At 38.1% G+C, this 16,902-nt stretch overlaps 1 protein-coding gene across 1 annotated transcript in view; it reads left to right on the top strand.

The window, feature by feature from the left end:
• The first annotated feature begins 1,178 nt into the window (after window positions 1-1,178).
• The window catches only part of CFAP44 (cilia and flagella associated protein 44), a 41,280-nt gene continuing 25,556 nt past the window's right edge, over window positions 1,179-16,902 (top strand). The window contains exons 1-11 of the mRNA XM_063148312.1: window positions 1,179-1,284; window positions 5,568-5,635; window positions 7,303-7,474; window positions 8,488-9,743; window positions 10,061-10,277; window positions 11,669-11,783; window positions 12,298-12,462; window positions 13,533-13,688; window positions 14,321-14,368; window positions 15,155-15,254; window positions 16,478-16,572. Of these exons, the coding sequence (XP_063004382.1) occupies window positions 9,614-9,743; window positions 10,061-10,277; window positions 11,669-11,783; window positions 12,298-12,462; window positions 13,533-13,688; window positions 14,321-14,368; window positions 15,155-15,254; window positions 16,478-16,572 (1,026 nt within the window). The 5' untranslated portion in view covers window positions 1,179-1,284; window positions 5,568-5,635; window positions 7,303-7,474; window positions 8,488-9,613. The remainder of the gene's footprint in view (window positions 1,285-5,567; window positions 5,636-7,302; window positions 7,475-8,487; window positions 9,744-10,060; window positions 10,278-11,668; window positions 11,784-12,297; window positions 12,463-13,532; window positions 13,689-14,320; window positions 14,369-15,154; window positions 15,255-16,477; window positions 16,573-16,902) is intronic.

Here is a 16,902-nt window from a genome sequence, read left to right as displayed (position 1 = left end):
CTCCTCCTCCGCCCGGGAACGTCGCACCCACTGTCCCTCCCCTTCCGTGGCACCTGTCCCTGGGCTGGGCGCTGCCGCCGGCTGCAGTCCACTCCCTCTGTACCTGCACCCTCCGCCGGAACGCCAGACAAAATACCAGCCGGCAGTTTCAAGAACTGCTTTTAATATACATATACATATACATATACATATACATATACATATACATATACATATACATATACATATACATATACATATACATATACATATACATATACATATACATATACATATACATATAATGAAAAAATATATATTCCAAAACATGCATTTATTGCATCAAAATTGAAGTATATATATATATACACTTTATATATATATATAAAGTATAGAACGGGAAGAACGTCTGGGGAATTCACGGAATCACAGAATCGGTTCGGTTGGAAAACACCTCCGAGATCCTCCTGGCCAGCCTTTGACCAAACACCGCAATGTCAACTAGAAGCACTGAGTGCTTCGTCCAGTCTTTCCTTAAACACCTCTGGGGACAGTGACCCCATCGCCTCTCTGGGCAGCCCATTCCAATATCTGATCATCCCTTTTGTGAAGAAATTCTTCCTAATGTCCAACCTAAACCTTCTCTGGCGCAGCTCAAGACCGTCTCCTCTAGATCTGTCGCTAATTTAATTTTCCCGCTGAGTGCTGAAAGGACCGCAACCGCGGCCAAAGCAGAGGTTACTTTAAAGAAAAAAAACCGAACAACCCGAAGTAAAACAACCACCAGCCCCTGCAATTGGCCCGGTAGCGCCGCCGACCCGCCCGCTGGCTCCGCTCTCGGGGCGCTGCGCCGCCGCCGCCGTTGCCTGGAGACGGGAGCGCGGCCGCTCCGGGGCCAGGTACCGGGGCTGTGGGGAGGCCGCGGCCGCTCCGGGGCCAGGTACCGGGGCTGTGGGGAGGCCGCGGCCGCTCCGGGGCCAGGTACCGGGGCTGTGGGGAGGCCGCGGCCGCTCTGGGCACAGCCGCCCCCGGCGGGCCCGCGGGTGCCGTGGGTTGTTGCCGGTAGCCCCGCTCCTCAGGGCCCCCTCTGTGCCCGCACTCTCCCCAGGGCCCCGCTGAGGCTCCCTCCCCTGAGCCCCGCGGAGCACCTGGTGTCCCTTGCCTGCCCTCTGCTATCCCCACTAAACAGCAAGGAATGTCCCACAACAGGGATAGACCGTCCCGTACTTCATCTGAAATGTGGGACTTGTTGGGTTTTCTTCGCCATCTGTGAGGCAGTTAATTTTATTGCCTGTTGCATTTGTGGTAATCCTCTCATACTCATTTTTATGAATTTTTTTTAAACGCTGTAAGTTAATCAGTAACTAGTGATGTCACCTGCTGTTATTTCTGCTTAGTAGAAACCTGGTAACCTTTATTCACGGGACAGCTTTAATAGACTTGAAACTTTTGCTTGCATGTGTCAGAGCTAGGATACCTGGATCATACAGAGGGCTACTTTAGGTGTAAGATTGTAAATTTGAGTTAGATTTATTTCTCCTATGAAATAGGAAAATATTTTGCATGTGTACAACATAGTAATAGTGAGGAGAAAAATAGCAGGGCTCCAATCCATCTCTTTTTTTCTTTCTGATGTGGAAGAAAGGAGACAATGGGGCTATGATAAAGCTAATGTGTCTAAATCCTGCTTTATCCTTGCTGTCTTGGTCTCTGACTAGTAAATAATTTATATACTTAACTGCTATGAGAATTGATACTTTTTGTTATTCTCCTTGCTCTCAAGTCTTCAACATGTTGTAAGAGCAGCCATATTCTCTAGTACTTTTTATTTTTTTCCATGGGATCTTGGGTTGATTACCTAAACTGGCTTTTATTACTAATTTTCTAGTGCTGATGGATAATGATATACAGACAGCACTAGTTTCTATGCCTGATTTACACTTGGATATTTTTCTTTCTGTATATAAACACTATAAGACTTTAATTTCCTTTTTTTTAAATGAAATTAAGTTTTACAAGACTCTCCTGCCCATTTTGCACTCATCAGCAGCCCAGTAAATTGCTGATGTACTCTGATGTGGTCCTGAGGCAAAAATGAGTGCTGAGAGAGATGTTTGATGGTCTGCTGTTTTTCAAAAACAGATGAAAGATTCAAAAAAAAGTGCTGAGGAGACCATGTTTGAAAGTGAGTTAAAAAAATAGGACTTGGCAGATGGGAAGAGACCTGGCACATCCAAAGCAGAGCTAGACTCGAAGAAGAAGTCTTACCCTAGGAGAGATGATCAGTATGGCGTTCCTCGTGGCAGACATCCCCCATAAAACCCAAAAGCTGCAGCTGTGTTTTAGATCAGTTCTACCCCCCAGGTCAGGGAGAGCAAAGAGTGCAGCCTGGAAGGCTCACAGTGCAGTGCTAGGAGGAGTCAGGATTGGCAGTCCTGGGACAAACTGAGTTCCTTCATGTGGAATGAAAACAGCTAAAGAAATAACAATCTCTGCTGAAAGAAAGACCAAGTGTCTTTTCATTTTTATCTTTTCTTTTTTTTTAATCCAAAGCCCACCAATGGGTAAAGCTTTTCTACAAAAAAATTAACACATTTTGAAAGGAAACAAAAAAATAAAATCCAGCAGAAGTAGCACAATGTAGAGATAATTTTTTAATCTCTTGCTTATTGCTGGTACTAATAGCATTGCAGTTTTATTCTGCAGTAATAGTTCCCTATTTCTACACAAATTGAATTAGTGGTCATAACTTATGATCACTCTTCTGTGGATGTAAAAGCTGATAGGTGATGTCATTTAAGCACACTGAAACAGTTCATGATGGGGAGAGACACCTTAAAATAATTGTTAGATATGTTCTGTTTTCTAAAGTAAAACTGTAGGCTGCATTTTGATAATTATTTAGTTTCTTGTATTTTATGCAGTTGAAGTGTCAGTCACAAGGTTTATGATGGCAAGAACTGCATTTATGAGGTCTACACATTTAAACACCTTTTTTTCTGGAAAGAAGAAAAGTGTAGGATGACAAAATAGAAAGAAAGTGGTGTGATCTCACTGGATTTGTTTATGTGTTAGCAAATAAAAACCCATTTGATTTAATTATGGTATATTTTGAATAAATGAGACAATTATCTGAGATGAGAAATCACTTAATGTCCAAATTTACTGAGAATTTTTGAGAGGCTTCCATATATAAAGATTCTGTTTGGCAGCAAAATTGACAAAAAACCATTTTAGCTTTGAAATAACTGAAGTTATATGCCTGAATGAACACATTTCTCCATTCTGTGGCTTTTGAGAACATAGCTAAGAAAAGGGCAGTTTGAAAGAAAATGAAACTTTGCTGAAATTCCCAGCTTGTAGCACTTCCACTGAAACAAGGATAACCTGAATTCAGTCCTTACTGGGAATAAGTTCCTGAGTTCTTGGAAATGATGAAACTGACGTGGATCTGGTACAGTATTTCAAGTCAGTGTCTTGATTTACCAGGACCCGGAGGAAAATGTACTGCCCTGGTCAGGCATTGGCAGAAAAATTATGATTGCTGTTTTTTTTTTTCTCACTAGACTTATCACACCAGTTCTACTTGTCATTATCTCAGTTTTCAGTACCAAAAGGCTTAAATCTTTCTGATTTAGGAAATCTGTTGTAAAAAAACCTGCCAATTCCCCCCAGGAAAATAAAATCAACATTCAGAGAAATGCATGCCTTTGTCATGGTGAGCCTGCACAAGAGTTTTCAGGATCAGCCAACTCATGAAAGCCAGAATCTGCCGCCAAAGTAGACAAAGTTATCCCCTTGAGCCTCTTCTGAGTCCTTAAATTCAGAATTTGCTTTGGTGCTTGAATGCCATTACAAAAGTGTGCACAGTGGGCATTGCAGTATCTTTCTTTAACTAGAACCCAGATATCAATGCAAGTGGAAATGTTCATATCCTCTTTCAGCCTAAAGCATTTTCCAGATAGGAATTAATTTATAATGAAAACTATGATAGTCTTAATTTTTAGAAGATAAATGATTGCTAATTAGTTACAATAATTTGAAATTTTATAGCTCTTTTCTCTGTGGATATCAAAACACTTTGCTAAGATGGGTAAGTATTATTATCTAATTTTTCACAGGAGATAACTGAGACAGCCAGAGGTAAAATGGCTGATACAAATTGTGCACATCATTATTGGGTTTGGAATTAGAATTCAGGCCTCTGAACACTCCACTATCTATTTATGCAAATAGTCTATAACTATTTCTTCAACTTCAGTGATATCAGTTGTGTTACCTCATTAAAAACTCATGAATTTCATTTAAATATATTGAGATGTATTGCAATTGTTTTCATTTATTTTCTAAATGTAAAACTTTCTGCTTGTCTGTTTTCAAGTTTTTCTCACCATTCCTAAAGGATAAAATCTCATTCATAATTCTTATGTGAAATTATGCAGGAAAGTCAGATTATGGAAGATGCTCAGGACTCTTGGATGAAGATTGGCCATAGAACAACAAGAATGACATATCTGAAATATTTCTTTGTCCTCTTTGTCCTTCTCATGGGTGGCATTTTGTTAAGACACTTTGCATTTCCTGAAATATTGGAAAAGCCTGAAATTCCTCAAAATATTTTTTCCAAATGGATTCTGACCAAGAGCTGGGAACAGGAAATGCATTTTTAGGGACTTAGTGGTATCAAGTCATGATTACAAATGAAGAGGGATTTGCTTGCATCCTGCTCATATTTCTTATTCTGAGTATTCATGTTTCTTTATATACAACTTCTGAATTTTCTGATTTTGGATAGTTCTTTTCATGCTGTAAAGTTGCTCCAATGTGCATTTTGAGGTGTTTCATTTGAAAATGGAGAACACATATGAAATCAAAAGGCAGAATAAATTTAAAGTAAGAGCAATGCTTATGCTTTTTTGCTTCTTTTTGAGACTTTTGTAAAAATGGTCAATGTGTGTGGTTTTTATATGACAGATGTGGACCTTTTCCACTTCAGAGGAAAATAGTAACTAGTGAAAAATGTAGCACCCTGAAAAAGATGATCTGAAAGATAAAAATCATGTGGGGGAGGGGTGTTATTAAATTGTTTAATTAAAAAATGGTACTAACTTTTAGATTTGTTTTCTATTATCATAAAATGTTTTGAAGAAAGTGCTTTTTTTTTCTCAAGGATTCATCTCTCTTGTTTTTCCATTCAAGATATTAGGTGATCTCAGAATGTCTATCTCCAGATATTTTTGTGAAGTCCATCACAAAGATGAAGGAATAGCCTTGTTGTCTCAAAAGCAGATCTCATCCCAGTGTATTAAAGAGAAGCTCAACACATTTAAATCATGTCAGTTCCCACCATTACACAGTGTTTAGATGAAAGTCTTGCTGCAGCAATTTATTCAGATCCTGGAGTCCTAAAACCTCAGCCAATGAATTCACTCTACTAAGTAGGACATATCTTTAGGTTATCCATATTTGTGTACAGGCAGAAGACAAAGAGCATCTTTGGGAATCTCAAAGCATTTGAGAGGAAATGAGAATGGTCTAAATGGCAAATAAAAGCAACAATACTAAAGGTTTGTCTTTACCACTGCCAGGGAGAGAGAACATCCACCTTTTCCAATGGAACAGGAACCAGCACAAGATGCAGAGGCAGAACCCAGTGGTGAGCATTTCCCTGTTATGTCCTGATTTCTGTACTGAACCTACAGTAACTTCTGGTTTCTTCCACCATTTTCCACCACCCCTTTCTTACTTCAACTCCAGTTCCTGCTCTTGGTGTTTCCAAATTTTATTTTCACTCTAGTCATAGTGATGGTCTGGACCAAGCCATGTGCCTCTGCTGTGCCTCAGCTCTCAAAGTCCCTTCCCTGAAAATTTTTGCTGCTTAGACCTGTCTCTGTAGCTAATACTGAAATCAGGTTTTTAAGTCCACCAGACTCTTTCAGTCAGAGGCCAGTATTTTTCTTTTTAACATATTTTTCATCTTGAAATGGCTGTCCAGTGTCTATTTGAATTGTCCTACATGTCATCTAACACACTAGATCCAGGTAGCAAGAATAACAAATCCACTTTGGAAGGATTTTTTGATGCATTGCTGCATTACTTTTGGCTTTTGTTTGATCTTCCTCTTATACCTTTTTTCTGTTATAGGAGGTTTGTTTCTTTCCTTGCCCAAAGTTTTAAATTACTGGTTTTTGGAAGTAAACTTCTCCTGACACTTAGTGCTAAGCATCAGGAAGTCTGTTGTTGGACAGAGGAGGTTCTTTTACTACTACAGAACTAAATATTTATTTAATATGGCATGTATGAGCAAATTAGTCAAAGGAATTCATACCTAAGAGAGTGATACCAATTATACTTTGCAAAAGAAAACAAAACTAGTGTTTCAAGTGAATCACCACCTGCAGAGGAACAGGAGGAAGAAGGGGAGCAAGTGGAATTGGACATTGAGAGCATTGCTGAGGATGGGTGTTCACTGAGGAGATGGTGGTACAAACATAAAACCCCCTGTATGTTCTAGTTTTCATTGTTTTTACAGTTATTATTAGGAACAGCCTAACAACCTCAGACTGTATTCATTTACAGTGATTGAGTATTTCTGCTCCCTGTCAGTTGGCTTAACTTTGCTCCTTGCCTGGCTGGTCTCTGCCCCCTTTGCTTGTTTCTCATGGCCCACCCAGAAGAGAAAACAGTCAGGATAGTATGCAGTGCTTACAAAATAGATTTAACCTGAGATAACCAACTGGAGACTTCTTTTAGCAAGTGCTTATGACTAGTTGGAAGTCAAGTTGACAGTAATTGTGCCTTGCAATCCAGTGAGGAGCTACACTGGGTCACACATTGGCAGTTTGCTTTCTTGAGGACAGGGGTGTCTTCTGGTGGTCCATTATAAGTGGTTTTAATACTTGTTTTGTGTAACAAAAAAATGTGCATTCAATAGCTACGGAAAACAGACGCTTTAAAAGTTGTTTGGTTTCTAAAGTGGAGACCTAAATATCAAACAAACCTCAACTGAACTGCTTTAGTAAGTATTAAAGTTTTAAAATCAGTATTTTTCAAACAAATTTTTTTTTGTTTAAATCCTTCAATTTTGAATATTTACAGTAAAGTTTTTAAAAGCCTGAGGGAGTGTTTGTTGCAGTGTTCCAGGACAAGTAGTTGCTAAGACATGGAACCCTTGTTTTGAGCTATGAAGTATTGATTGCTTTATCAAAGGGGGTAAAGAGTTGTGACTCCTTCCCTTTTTATGGTCAGGTGCAAATATCAGCAACTAACCCAAAACATATGGTGAATATGAATTTCTGTTATGTTCTCACTTCTGAGGTGCAGAAGCCAAATTGGACAAACAAGATAATACTCAAATATCTTCAAAACCAGAAAAAAGTCCTGCGGAGGTAAAAAAGAAAATAAATGAAAACTTCTTCTACACGTATGAAGATGTATATTCAGGACCATATGTCACTAATGACACTGAGATATCCACCGACCTTCTTGTTTTTAAGTATCCTTTCTGTTGAGCTTGGGTGAATTCAAAGCTAATGATATTTAATATACCTTCTCAAAATTGTATTGGTCAAATTTGGAGTAGCCTATGTGGCATTAGTGGGATACCTTTGGTTGAGACACAGGTAAAAATCCTGGCCAGTTATGGTCCTGAGTGAATTTAATCTTAAGTATTGTCTTGACCTCATAAAGATTTCTTACTGGGCATAGTGCTTCCTGTCATAAGTACTCCTGTAGAACTAGATCATGGAGAAGCTAATGTGAGCAGGCACAAGACTGGCATAAGAATACACCCTGCAAAACTCTCCCTTTCTCTGTAGCCACGCTGGTGTTCCCCAGGAAGCTGAGGGGAGAGCAGAAGAGCTCCTGTATACCTCATAAAGGAGAAGTGGGGAAAGAACCAGGTAGATTTGTATTCTGGTGCTCGGGAGATCTAAACTCATAGAATGACGGGAGTGGTGCCCATCAGTTAAGAGCTACAATAAGCTCTTGGGTAGGTATGGTCAAGTAGGGTAGGATATGATGTGTGACTTTTTGTTTATGCTGGTGGTTTTCTCTGCAGACACAGTTCAGTTGCTATTGAAGACTGCTATTCCCTTTTTTACATCTGCCTGTAAACAAGAAGTGAGTTTGAAAACTTGCTTGATCTTTGTATAACAGTTCCTGGTAATCTGATGCACATCTTTTACATTTCATTTGAAAAGAGAACACAGATAAAATATGAATTCCTTACAGCCCCAAATGATCAGAAGCAAGAGGTGTACACCTCCACAGTGGAGGTGAAAAGATGGACTATGAACTTCAGAAAGCCTTTACTTGTGCCTTCCTTTCAGTTATAGAGTCAAGATATATTTTACTCTCACTGTATACTGAAGAAAATTATCTCCTGCCATCAGGCTTAGTCACTAGTTTCAGTATTCCCATTTCAGTTTCAGTTAAAGCATTTCTATCCACTTAGTAAACTGTCTAGAAAACCAGTGTCTAATCTTTTCCTTATTGGACGGTTCCCAGACATTCTTTTGGATATGACTGTACCAGACCTGTAAACCTGATGGTAATGGATAGAGATACTGTAGGTTATGTAGCAGGCAACCAGGTGATCCTCCAGAACCTGAGTACTAAGCATCAGAAACACGTCCGGAGCAGCTGTGGCGGTGGCATTGGGTTTATCACAGTATGGCTTTTGTTTCTTGTTTAAAAACTTGAGTCACTTCCTAGAGAGAAAATGTTTGCTTGGTTGTGGTTGCCAGGTATGGGAGACTTCTACAGTTGCACTTTAATATACATTAGAAAGTATATGGTATTGATTAAAGGAATGTGTGGATCATGCAGCATGGGCTTCTCATCCCATCTATATAATTGGCAGAGAACAAGTATCTGCACACCTTAGTCCCAGGCTCAGCTACCTAAAAGGACTGACAAGTCCAGCTGGGATTATTTTTACATTCTTATTTAAATCTTTTGGCTCATAGCAATTCTTTTATTTTTTCAACACTTCATTGGTCCTAATCAAAACTGATACTAATATAGAGTCCTACTTGCAATTAAAATTTAGAAAATCAAGCTCCCAGACAAATAAAGAGAAAAAGTATCTGGTTTCACTCTAATAAACTTATCAAAAGCTTGAAGTATCAAGTTCTGTCTCTGAAGTACCTTACCATGTGAAAGCTCTGCTATCTCTGTTTTATTGCACATGAGCAAGGCTTTCAGCTTCAGACTGGTAGTCCTGCTTCATCATAAGCAGCCTTTTCTGGGGAATCAGTGTACATATTTAGACCTTCAGAGTAGTGTCATTCAGGATAGCTCTTCTGCAGCTGTCTGCTGAAGTAGATGGCTGCTGACACAAATGCTGCTATGGAAAGATTAGCTAGTGGGTTGAGTGAGGTAGGAATCGTAAAAGGATGCATCACAAAGTAGATTGTTTTACCATTTGTGATGATTCCACAGTATATGTGGGATATACCATTTTGTGTGCATAGTGGCTTCACTCTGATATTGAGCAATAGATTGACAGTTGTTCAGAATAAACACACGGAAAAATGCAATCTAGTATTTATGGCAGTATGTTTTGACTAATGAGTGGGTGAATACAATAACTCAGTAACTATCAGGATAAAGACAAAGGTGTTATTACAGCATGCAACAAGACTTCTGCTTTTTCAAGGCACACCCTAGTAAGGAGTACTTTGCAGTAGGAGAAAAAGGAAAGAAGCCAAACATTGTCATCTACACATATCCTTTGGTGAGGCCCTACAGAATACTGAAAGGTAGTGTAAAACGTTCTATTTTTGTTTTATACAGATGGACTAGTGTTTAAAGATCCCAGCAGATGGAGTAGTGGATCATTTTTAGTTTAGAAGGAAATAGGATCTTCTGGTCCTTCACAGCAAAAATAGAAAACATTGGTTTCAAGTTTTTATTGCATGGGAAGAAACTTCTATTTGATAGAGATAGCCAACCTAAAGCCATTACCTATTGAATAAAAAAATAATTTCAGTGAATGTTGAGCTCCTTCTGAGTAGATTTTTGTGTTGTTTCTACCTCTTTCCTGTGCATGTGTTTTGGGTCTTGTACATTTCTTTAGGTGGAACAGAGGTAGCTTATGTTTTTGGTGATTTCAACCGTACTGGCTCTTTGCTGGCCAGTGTTGGGAGCAGCCCTGACTACATGTTGACCATCTGGGACTGGACACAAGAGGAGACTCTGTTGAGGTCAAAAGCTTTTGCCCAGGATGTTTACAAGGTCATGTTTTCTGCTGAGAATGAAGAGCATCTGACTACAGGTGGATTAGGACACATCAAGTAGGTTTGCTGTTTAGGATTAATACATAACACCTCTGCAGTCATAATACATAGTAGATGATTAACAAGAATGTATCATTAGCAATCATACCAATGAGGAATGCTATTTTACCTGGCCCTTACAATTACAAAAATTAGGATTTTCAAATTCTTCAGCCAGTCAAACAAGTCTTTCAATATCTTTGCTGTCCAAATAGGATGATGCTTGATGTTAAATGTCAGTGCCTCTGGCTCCATTCTTCAAATTTCAACAAGCACTGGGAAGTAATGAAAAATTCTTAATGTATGTATGTCTTCTAGCTGGTAACATAGGATATTTACCTTTTGTGCCTTCTGGGCTTTCTGTCTTTGATTTTTGAGATCTGTTCCTTGGGCAGCCATTGGAGCTGGTTGCCAAGTCATAGATCAGAAACCCTCTGATCACACCAAAAGCCTACAAAAGATGTTTCCATACATTCCCCTCCCTGCTTAGTTCATGGCTTCTTTTATAAAACAGGGTCAAACACCCAACGACTTTAAACTTTCTTTCTGTGTTCTGTGCTTAGCCAGTACTCAAATGTTAACACAGCAGAATCTTATGCTATGAGTGAGATTCTGTTGTAATAAAAATGATATCTTTAAAATGATAATGCATCTTAAGTTTCTTTGTATTTTAATGGGGAAATCAGATAAAAATCTGAGATTTGCTTTATAATTTGGTTGGAAGGTGGGTCTGAAATAGCAAATGATTTATTTAGACACAGAACAAGTGTAGTTTAGAAATCTGACTAAACAAAATCTCTTATAAACTTTCTTTTGAGCTGAAATACTACAAATAACCTCTGATATAGATTTTATTACATGATAAACACGACCTTTCACCCAAATGTGGACTCAAATTACAGTTTCCAACAGTCATCTTAAAAGTAATGTCTCCTGCACACACAGGAGACACTAACATTTAGGATAAAGCCTTTGCCTCAGTGAGATTTTATAGTAGAGTTTAATTCCACAAGAGGACTTGGATGACATTTAATGAAGTCCTTAGTGCCTTGGGTTTACAAAACTGAGCATTATACACCCCACAGCAAAGATAAAATAGATATTCCTAAGTATGTGTATGAGCCGGAAAGATGTAGATGTGGATTTTACACTTCTTAATTTTTAATAGTAGTTTAATCTTCATTCTGGTTATTCCTTTTCCTAGCTTTTTCGTAGGAGTGGGATAGGGAAATGTTTGTGTAGATGTAAAGCTTTATGTCATTTTCAAAAAAACAACCCCAAGTTCTCCTGCAAAAAGGAGTAATACATGAGCAAGGCATGCCTGGTAAGAGTACTGCAATGTCTAAGAGCGGTTGAACAGTGTTTAGGAAATCTTGTATCAGTGGGGGGTGTTTTTTTTCTGTACTCAGGTTCTGGAAGATGGCTCTCACATTAACTGGTCTCAAGTTGCAAGGAGCTTTGGGCAGGTTTGGGAAAACAGCAGTGTCTGACATTATAGGTTTTGTGGAGCTGCCTGATGGGAAGGTAAGTGAGAAAAAGTGGCCAAATGCAAAAATATTATGTACCCTTTTAGGCTTTGATATAAAGTCTGCTTTGTAAGTTAGAGAGTTACTATTTGCTTTAAAATGTTTTTAATCAGGCCTGTGATGCACTGTTCTGAGAAGAAAATATTGCCATCAATTTGCCCAAAATCCCAGTCTTGCTTTGTAATAATTGGAAAATAGTTAGCGTTGTAATTCCCAGAAAAAAGATCTGGGTTGGCTTAGGGCAGAGTGTCTTCTAATTTGAAAACATTAGTGTACAGAAATACAAAGAGACTGTTGGTCCCAATCTTCACCAATTTCAGTGCATGCAAATTACGTCACATTGCTAAAAAGTTGAACCTCCTCACCCTTTACATCTTCTCTTTCAAATGTCTGTACTTTGCCACTGCTTTGATGCTTTCATGGAAGGAAGCCACAAATGTTGATTGGGTTCTTGCCTGCTTCTGCACAATTACATGCAGGTGCTTACATACTTATCTTCATTTGCATTGAAGGTTGTCTCGGGAACTGAGTGGGGCAATTTGCTGCTTTGGGAAGGTGGCCTCATTAAAGTAGAGCTCTGTCAAGTTGGACACAAGCCTTGTCATGAGGGCCCTATCAGCCAGTTAATTTTTGATGAAGGAGACCTTTACTCTGTTGGAAAAGATGGTGTCATTCGGGTGAGTTTTTCTTTTGCTCTGCCTTTAGGTGTGCACATGTATGGTCAGCAGGTAAGTATTATGTATTTCCTTTACCAGATTTTTGGAGGATAGTTTATTTCCGAAAATTATTTGGTATAACGAAGAAAATAAGAGCATATCTCCACAGTATATGTGTTTGAACTGGATAGCATGGCATGCAGTTTTCCTTGTTTAATAGTAATAAATAAATCAGCTTTTACTTCAGTAAATCAAAACAATCTTCAGTGGTTTTCTAACAGCTTTGTTCCTGACTACATTCTAACATTGTATAACTTCCAGGCCTATTAACATGTGGTGTTATCTAAAAGATAAAAAACAAGCTACAGGAATATTTGAGATTAATTTTCTGCATGTTTAAAAGCTCAGATTATTAATGTTAAAATAACACAGTAATTAACTAGCATCTCAAAGATACATGTCCTAAAATGGCAGAAAATTAAAGAAAAAGCATCCTGAAGTTAACAAATAATTCTATAAATTAAGGTCAAAATGTTTTCCTTATGCATCACACCACTTTCTGATCTCATCTGTCAATGATCAAGAATTTTGCAATCTTATTTCCCTGCTCTTTAAGGGAGAACATGATATGTCTTCTGCTGATGTGTGGAATGGCCAGCATAATCAATGGTATACTGACCTATAGACAGTGGAGGGTTACAAACACTGTTGTTGTTGTATTTTATAGGTTGGTGTTTTCCCTTAGGAAAATTCACTTGATTATAAGCATGCTAACTGGTGTGGTGTCCTTATCGTACAGAGCCGAACATGGAAGGGTTAGACTTCCCATTACTTTGTGCTGCCTCAGTATGAGCCATGCTGAGTGCCCACAGATACCATTTATTCTGCATAGTTCTGAAGTCGCCATGTACAGCTCTGCTAGCGTCAAGGCTGAATTGAAGCTCCAGTCACTCTTCTAGTTATGTTCAAAGCAGTGATTTTGATTTCTTAAAATTTTGATTTTCCATCTTTATTGTGTATGAAAACCACCGGGTCTTATAAAAAAAGCTTTTTTTTTTTTTTCTTTTTTTAATGCTTCCAATGCCATGAAGATGTGGAACTTTGAGATAGTAGATACTGCTGATCCTGTGGATGACACAGGGTTAGTGGAGATGGAGCCTATGAATGAACTTTGGCTTGGCAAGAACGTCAGCCTGAATTTCATTACAAAATTTCATGACCAGGGACAGTCCTTCTGGTTGGCTCAGGTAAGACACACTCAGGTACATGCATCTCTGTGGAGAAACACAAAATGAGGAACATGCTGGTAAGTAATAGTAGGAGTCTATTACAAATCAGAGTGTTTCTTTTTAGTAGAATTCAGTCTTCTAGATATATAGAAAATAATCTTCTTATCTACCTACCGACAGTTTTTTTTGTTTGTTTGTTTGTTTTTGTTTGTTTTTGTTTTTTTTTAAACACAGAAACAGGCTTCCTAGAGAGGTTGTTTAAGTTCCAAGCCTGTCAATGTTTAAGAGGCATATATAGAGGACTTTAATAATATAGTTTAAATTTTGGTCAGGCCTGAAGTGATCAGGCAATTGGATGAGATGATCCTTGCAGGTCCCTTCCAATTGAATTATGTTACGTTATGCTGTGCTGTATTTTTAGTGTATAGTAATGTGTGAGACTCTGGTATAAGAATAGGAGAATGCCAAAAGGTATTGTCAAGTTCTATTACTTTAAAGTGATTAATGGGATTCTTAAGACCAACATAATTGCATTTAGTAATTTTTGTTTCACAGTGATAATCATTAAGGACTTTTTAAGAAGTCACCATGTGCACTTTTATTTCCAAATTGAGTCTGAAAATATTCAATTAATGTGTTTTTTTCTTCAGGATACAAGTGGATCAATATGGAAGCTGGATTTGACTTTTTCAAATATGGTAATTTTGTTTTTTATTTCTTCTGATATCTTCAGTTCATTTGCAATAGGAACCATGTCCTATGACATCCTGTAACTATAATGGTTCCATTGGGAATGAAATTTGTGTTTTGTGAAGTTGTATGGTGGAAACTTGTAGCATTGAAACAGATACTTTATTTCCTAAAGTTTTCAAACATAATTGATTGTAATGATTGTGCAGGATGGTAAAGAGGAATTTGATTTTTGAATCCTGAAATTTCAGCTGTCAAATTCAAGTTACTTTAAAGGAGTTTAATTCTGTAAACTGGTAATGAAAGCTGCATGGATGCAAGAAATGAGTTCAAGGAGTGTTGCTATTTTCTCTATAGACAGGTGTTAGAACTAATCCTTACTGTAGTCTTTAAATGACAGAAAGAACTAGAAAAAAATAAGAAGATGAAACACATTTGAAGGGTTTTATCCTACTAGTAACTAGTGTTACTGCTGGAGATGTTTTTCATGGAGAAATAGATGACAGAGGTGAAAAAGTGGTATTTAATTTTTGCTCTGGAACATAATAAAGTTAATAGGAACAATCCGTTGTGGGGAATAGAATTCTAATGTGAAAAGTAAAATATGTTCCAAGAATTTTACGGTAAATAAAATACACATACTATACAAACTAATTGTATTTAATGTAAAAAAAAAAAAGTTGCAAAGTCTGTAATGTCTTGGATGATTAAATTATTTCCCAGGCAGCATAAGCTCAGACTGGTGAGCACAAGTGTAAAATGCAGCATAATTTCTCTTCTGTTTTGCACCGCAGAGCCATGACCCAGAGCGTGTGTGTACCTTCCACTCTGGGGGGATTGAGGCCATCGGTGTCTCTCCCTTTACATGCCTGATGGCCACTACAGCTCTTGACCGTGAGTGCACTGTTCCTTTCCTCTCATGCCACTGCCATTATTGGTTTTGAAGGGCAATGATGCTTGGTTTGGAGCTACTGTGTTTGGGTTTTGTGCTTTTGCTATTGCAAAGTCACTGTACATCCAATTGTTATTCCTGGGATCATTTCTTTAATAGTTAAGGCAAACCATGAATGTTTTGAAACAATACTTTAAGACTCCTTCATCCTAAAAACCTGGGATTGTAGCAATGGAAGTTTTTAATGAGAAATTTCATGAATTGTTTGTTCTGAAGGAATGGCTGGAAAGGTGAGACATCTGATTTGAGTAACAGTACTTGTATTCAATGCTGGGGTTCAATAAGTTTTGGGATTTTTATCTTGTAAGGAATTACATGCACCTGCAGCATTGTGTAAGCCATTGCAAATATTAATGTTTGTGCCTTTCTTAGAAAATGCAATACCTATTATGCTCTCATGAACAGATAACAAGCAATTACAGACATATTCACTTAACTTGTATAGATGTTGCTGTTTAGGCCTCTCAATGTTAGCTTTATTGTGCTTTGAAAGAAGAACTACTGGCCAGAACACTAACAATGTCATTTACACTGTTCAGAAAACATTACAAGGTCTTTTAATTAAATTCTTGTCAGTGCTGTCTTGTAATTCGTCTGCATTATGCAATGCAGATATTCTTCTAGCCTGAGGACTAACTCCTACCAGTTGAGCAAACTACGTTTCACATAAATGCTAGTTGGAAGGGAATTTTATGCAATCAGTATGTGTGCCTATGAATCTGGTTATTTTCCCTCTAATGAAATCGGGTCTTTTGTGGACAATCTCCCATGTTTTCTTCCCTAGGCAGTTCTAAATAGTAGCCTATCATCTTTTCCTATTTTGTCAGTACAGATTTTCTGTAGAGTATGCCACAATTCTGTGCTCACTTGAAAATTACATGTAGATTGTCAGCCTGGGACTTCTTATTACAACCCTCAGCCTCAAAAACTCTTTGTTCTGTATGAGTTGAAGAGTGAAGAAATCATGTATTTTGTTCATGAGCACCATGTTAGCTATGGTGCTCTGTAACCATCAGTCATCTTTCATGCCAACATTTTGTTACTCAAAAGAGAAAACATACATTTAATCCAGATTTTAATTCAAATAAATAGACATTTCTCCATAAATCCTAACATGTAAGTGACATTGCAAGAAATAAATTCTTACTGTCTCCTTTCCACACAGGGACAGTGCGCATCTATGATTTCAGCAGCAACAGCCAACTGAGCTTAATCAAGTTTAAACAGGGAGGAACAGCGCTGGCATGGGCACCGGCTATTGTGAGTGTTTCCTAGCCTCTTAAGCAAAAATTCATCAAGGAGCCTATGAGCCTGCCAGCATCCAGGAAGCTGCTCAGCAAACAAGACATTAGAGCTCACTTGTTAGGCCATGGTGAAATTCACTGTAGCAGGATAGATAAGTTTGTGGGGTAGTATGTTTGTATACAGTATGGGAACAGTTTAACTTTACTATGGGTTTTCATGTATCCTGCTTTGTGCCTTCCTAAAATTTTAAAATCAGATTTCTGTGTGCAGTATGGGAAGTAGTCTGAGTTTTTAGACTAACAGCTTCTATTTAACCCACACAGAGCAAATGTCAATTAACATAAG

Source organism: Melospiza melodia, chromosome 2 (assembly GCF_035770615.1).
Source record: "Melospiza melodia melodia isolate bMelMel2 chromosome 2, bMelMel2.pri, whole genome shotgun sequence".
Lineage (NCBI taxonomy): Eukaryota > Metazoa > Chordata > Aves > Passeriformes > Passerellidae > Melospiza > Melospiza melodia.
Note: the sequence above shows the minus strand (reverse complement) of the source record. Positions and strands in the feature narration are given on the sequence as shown.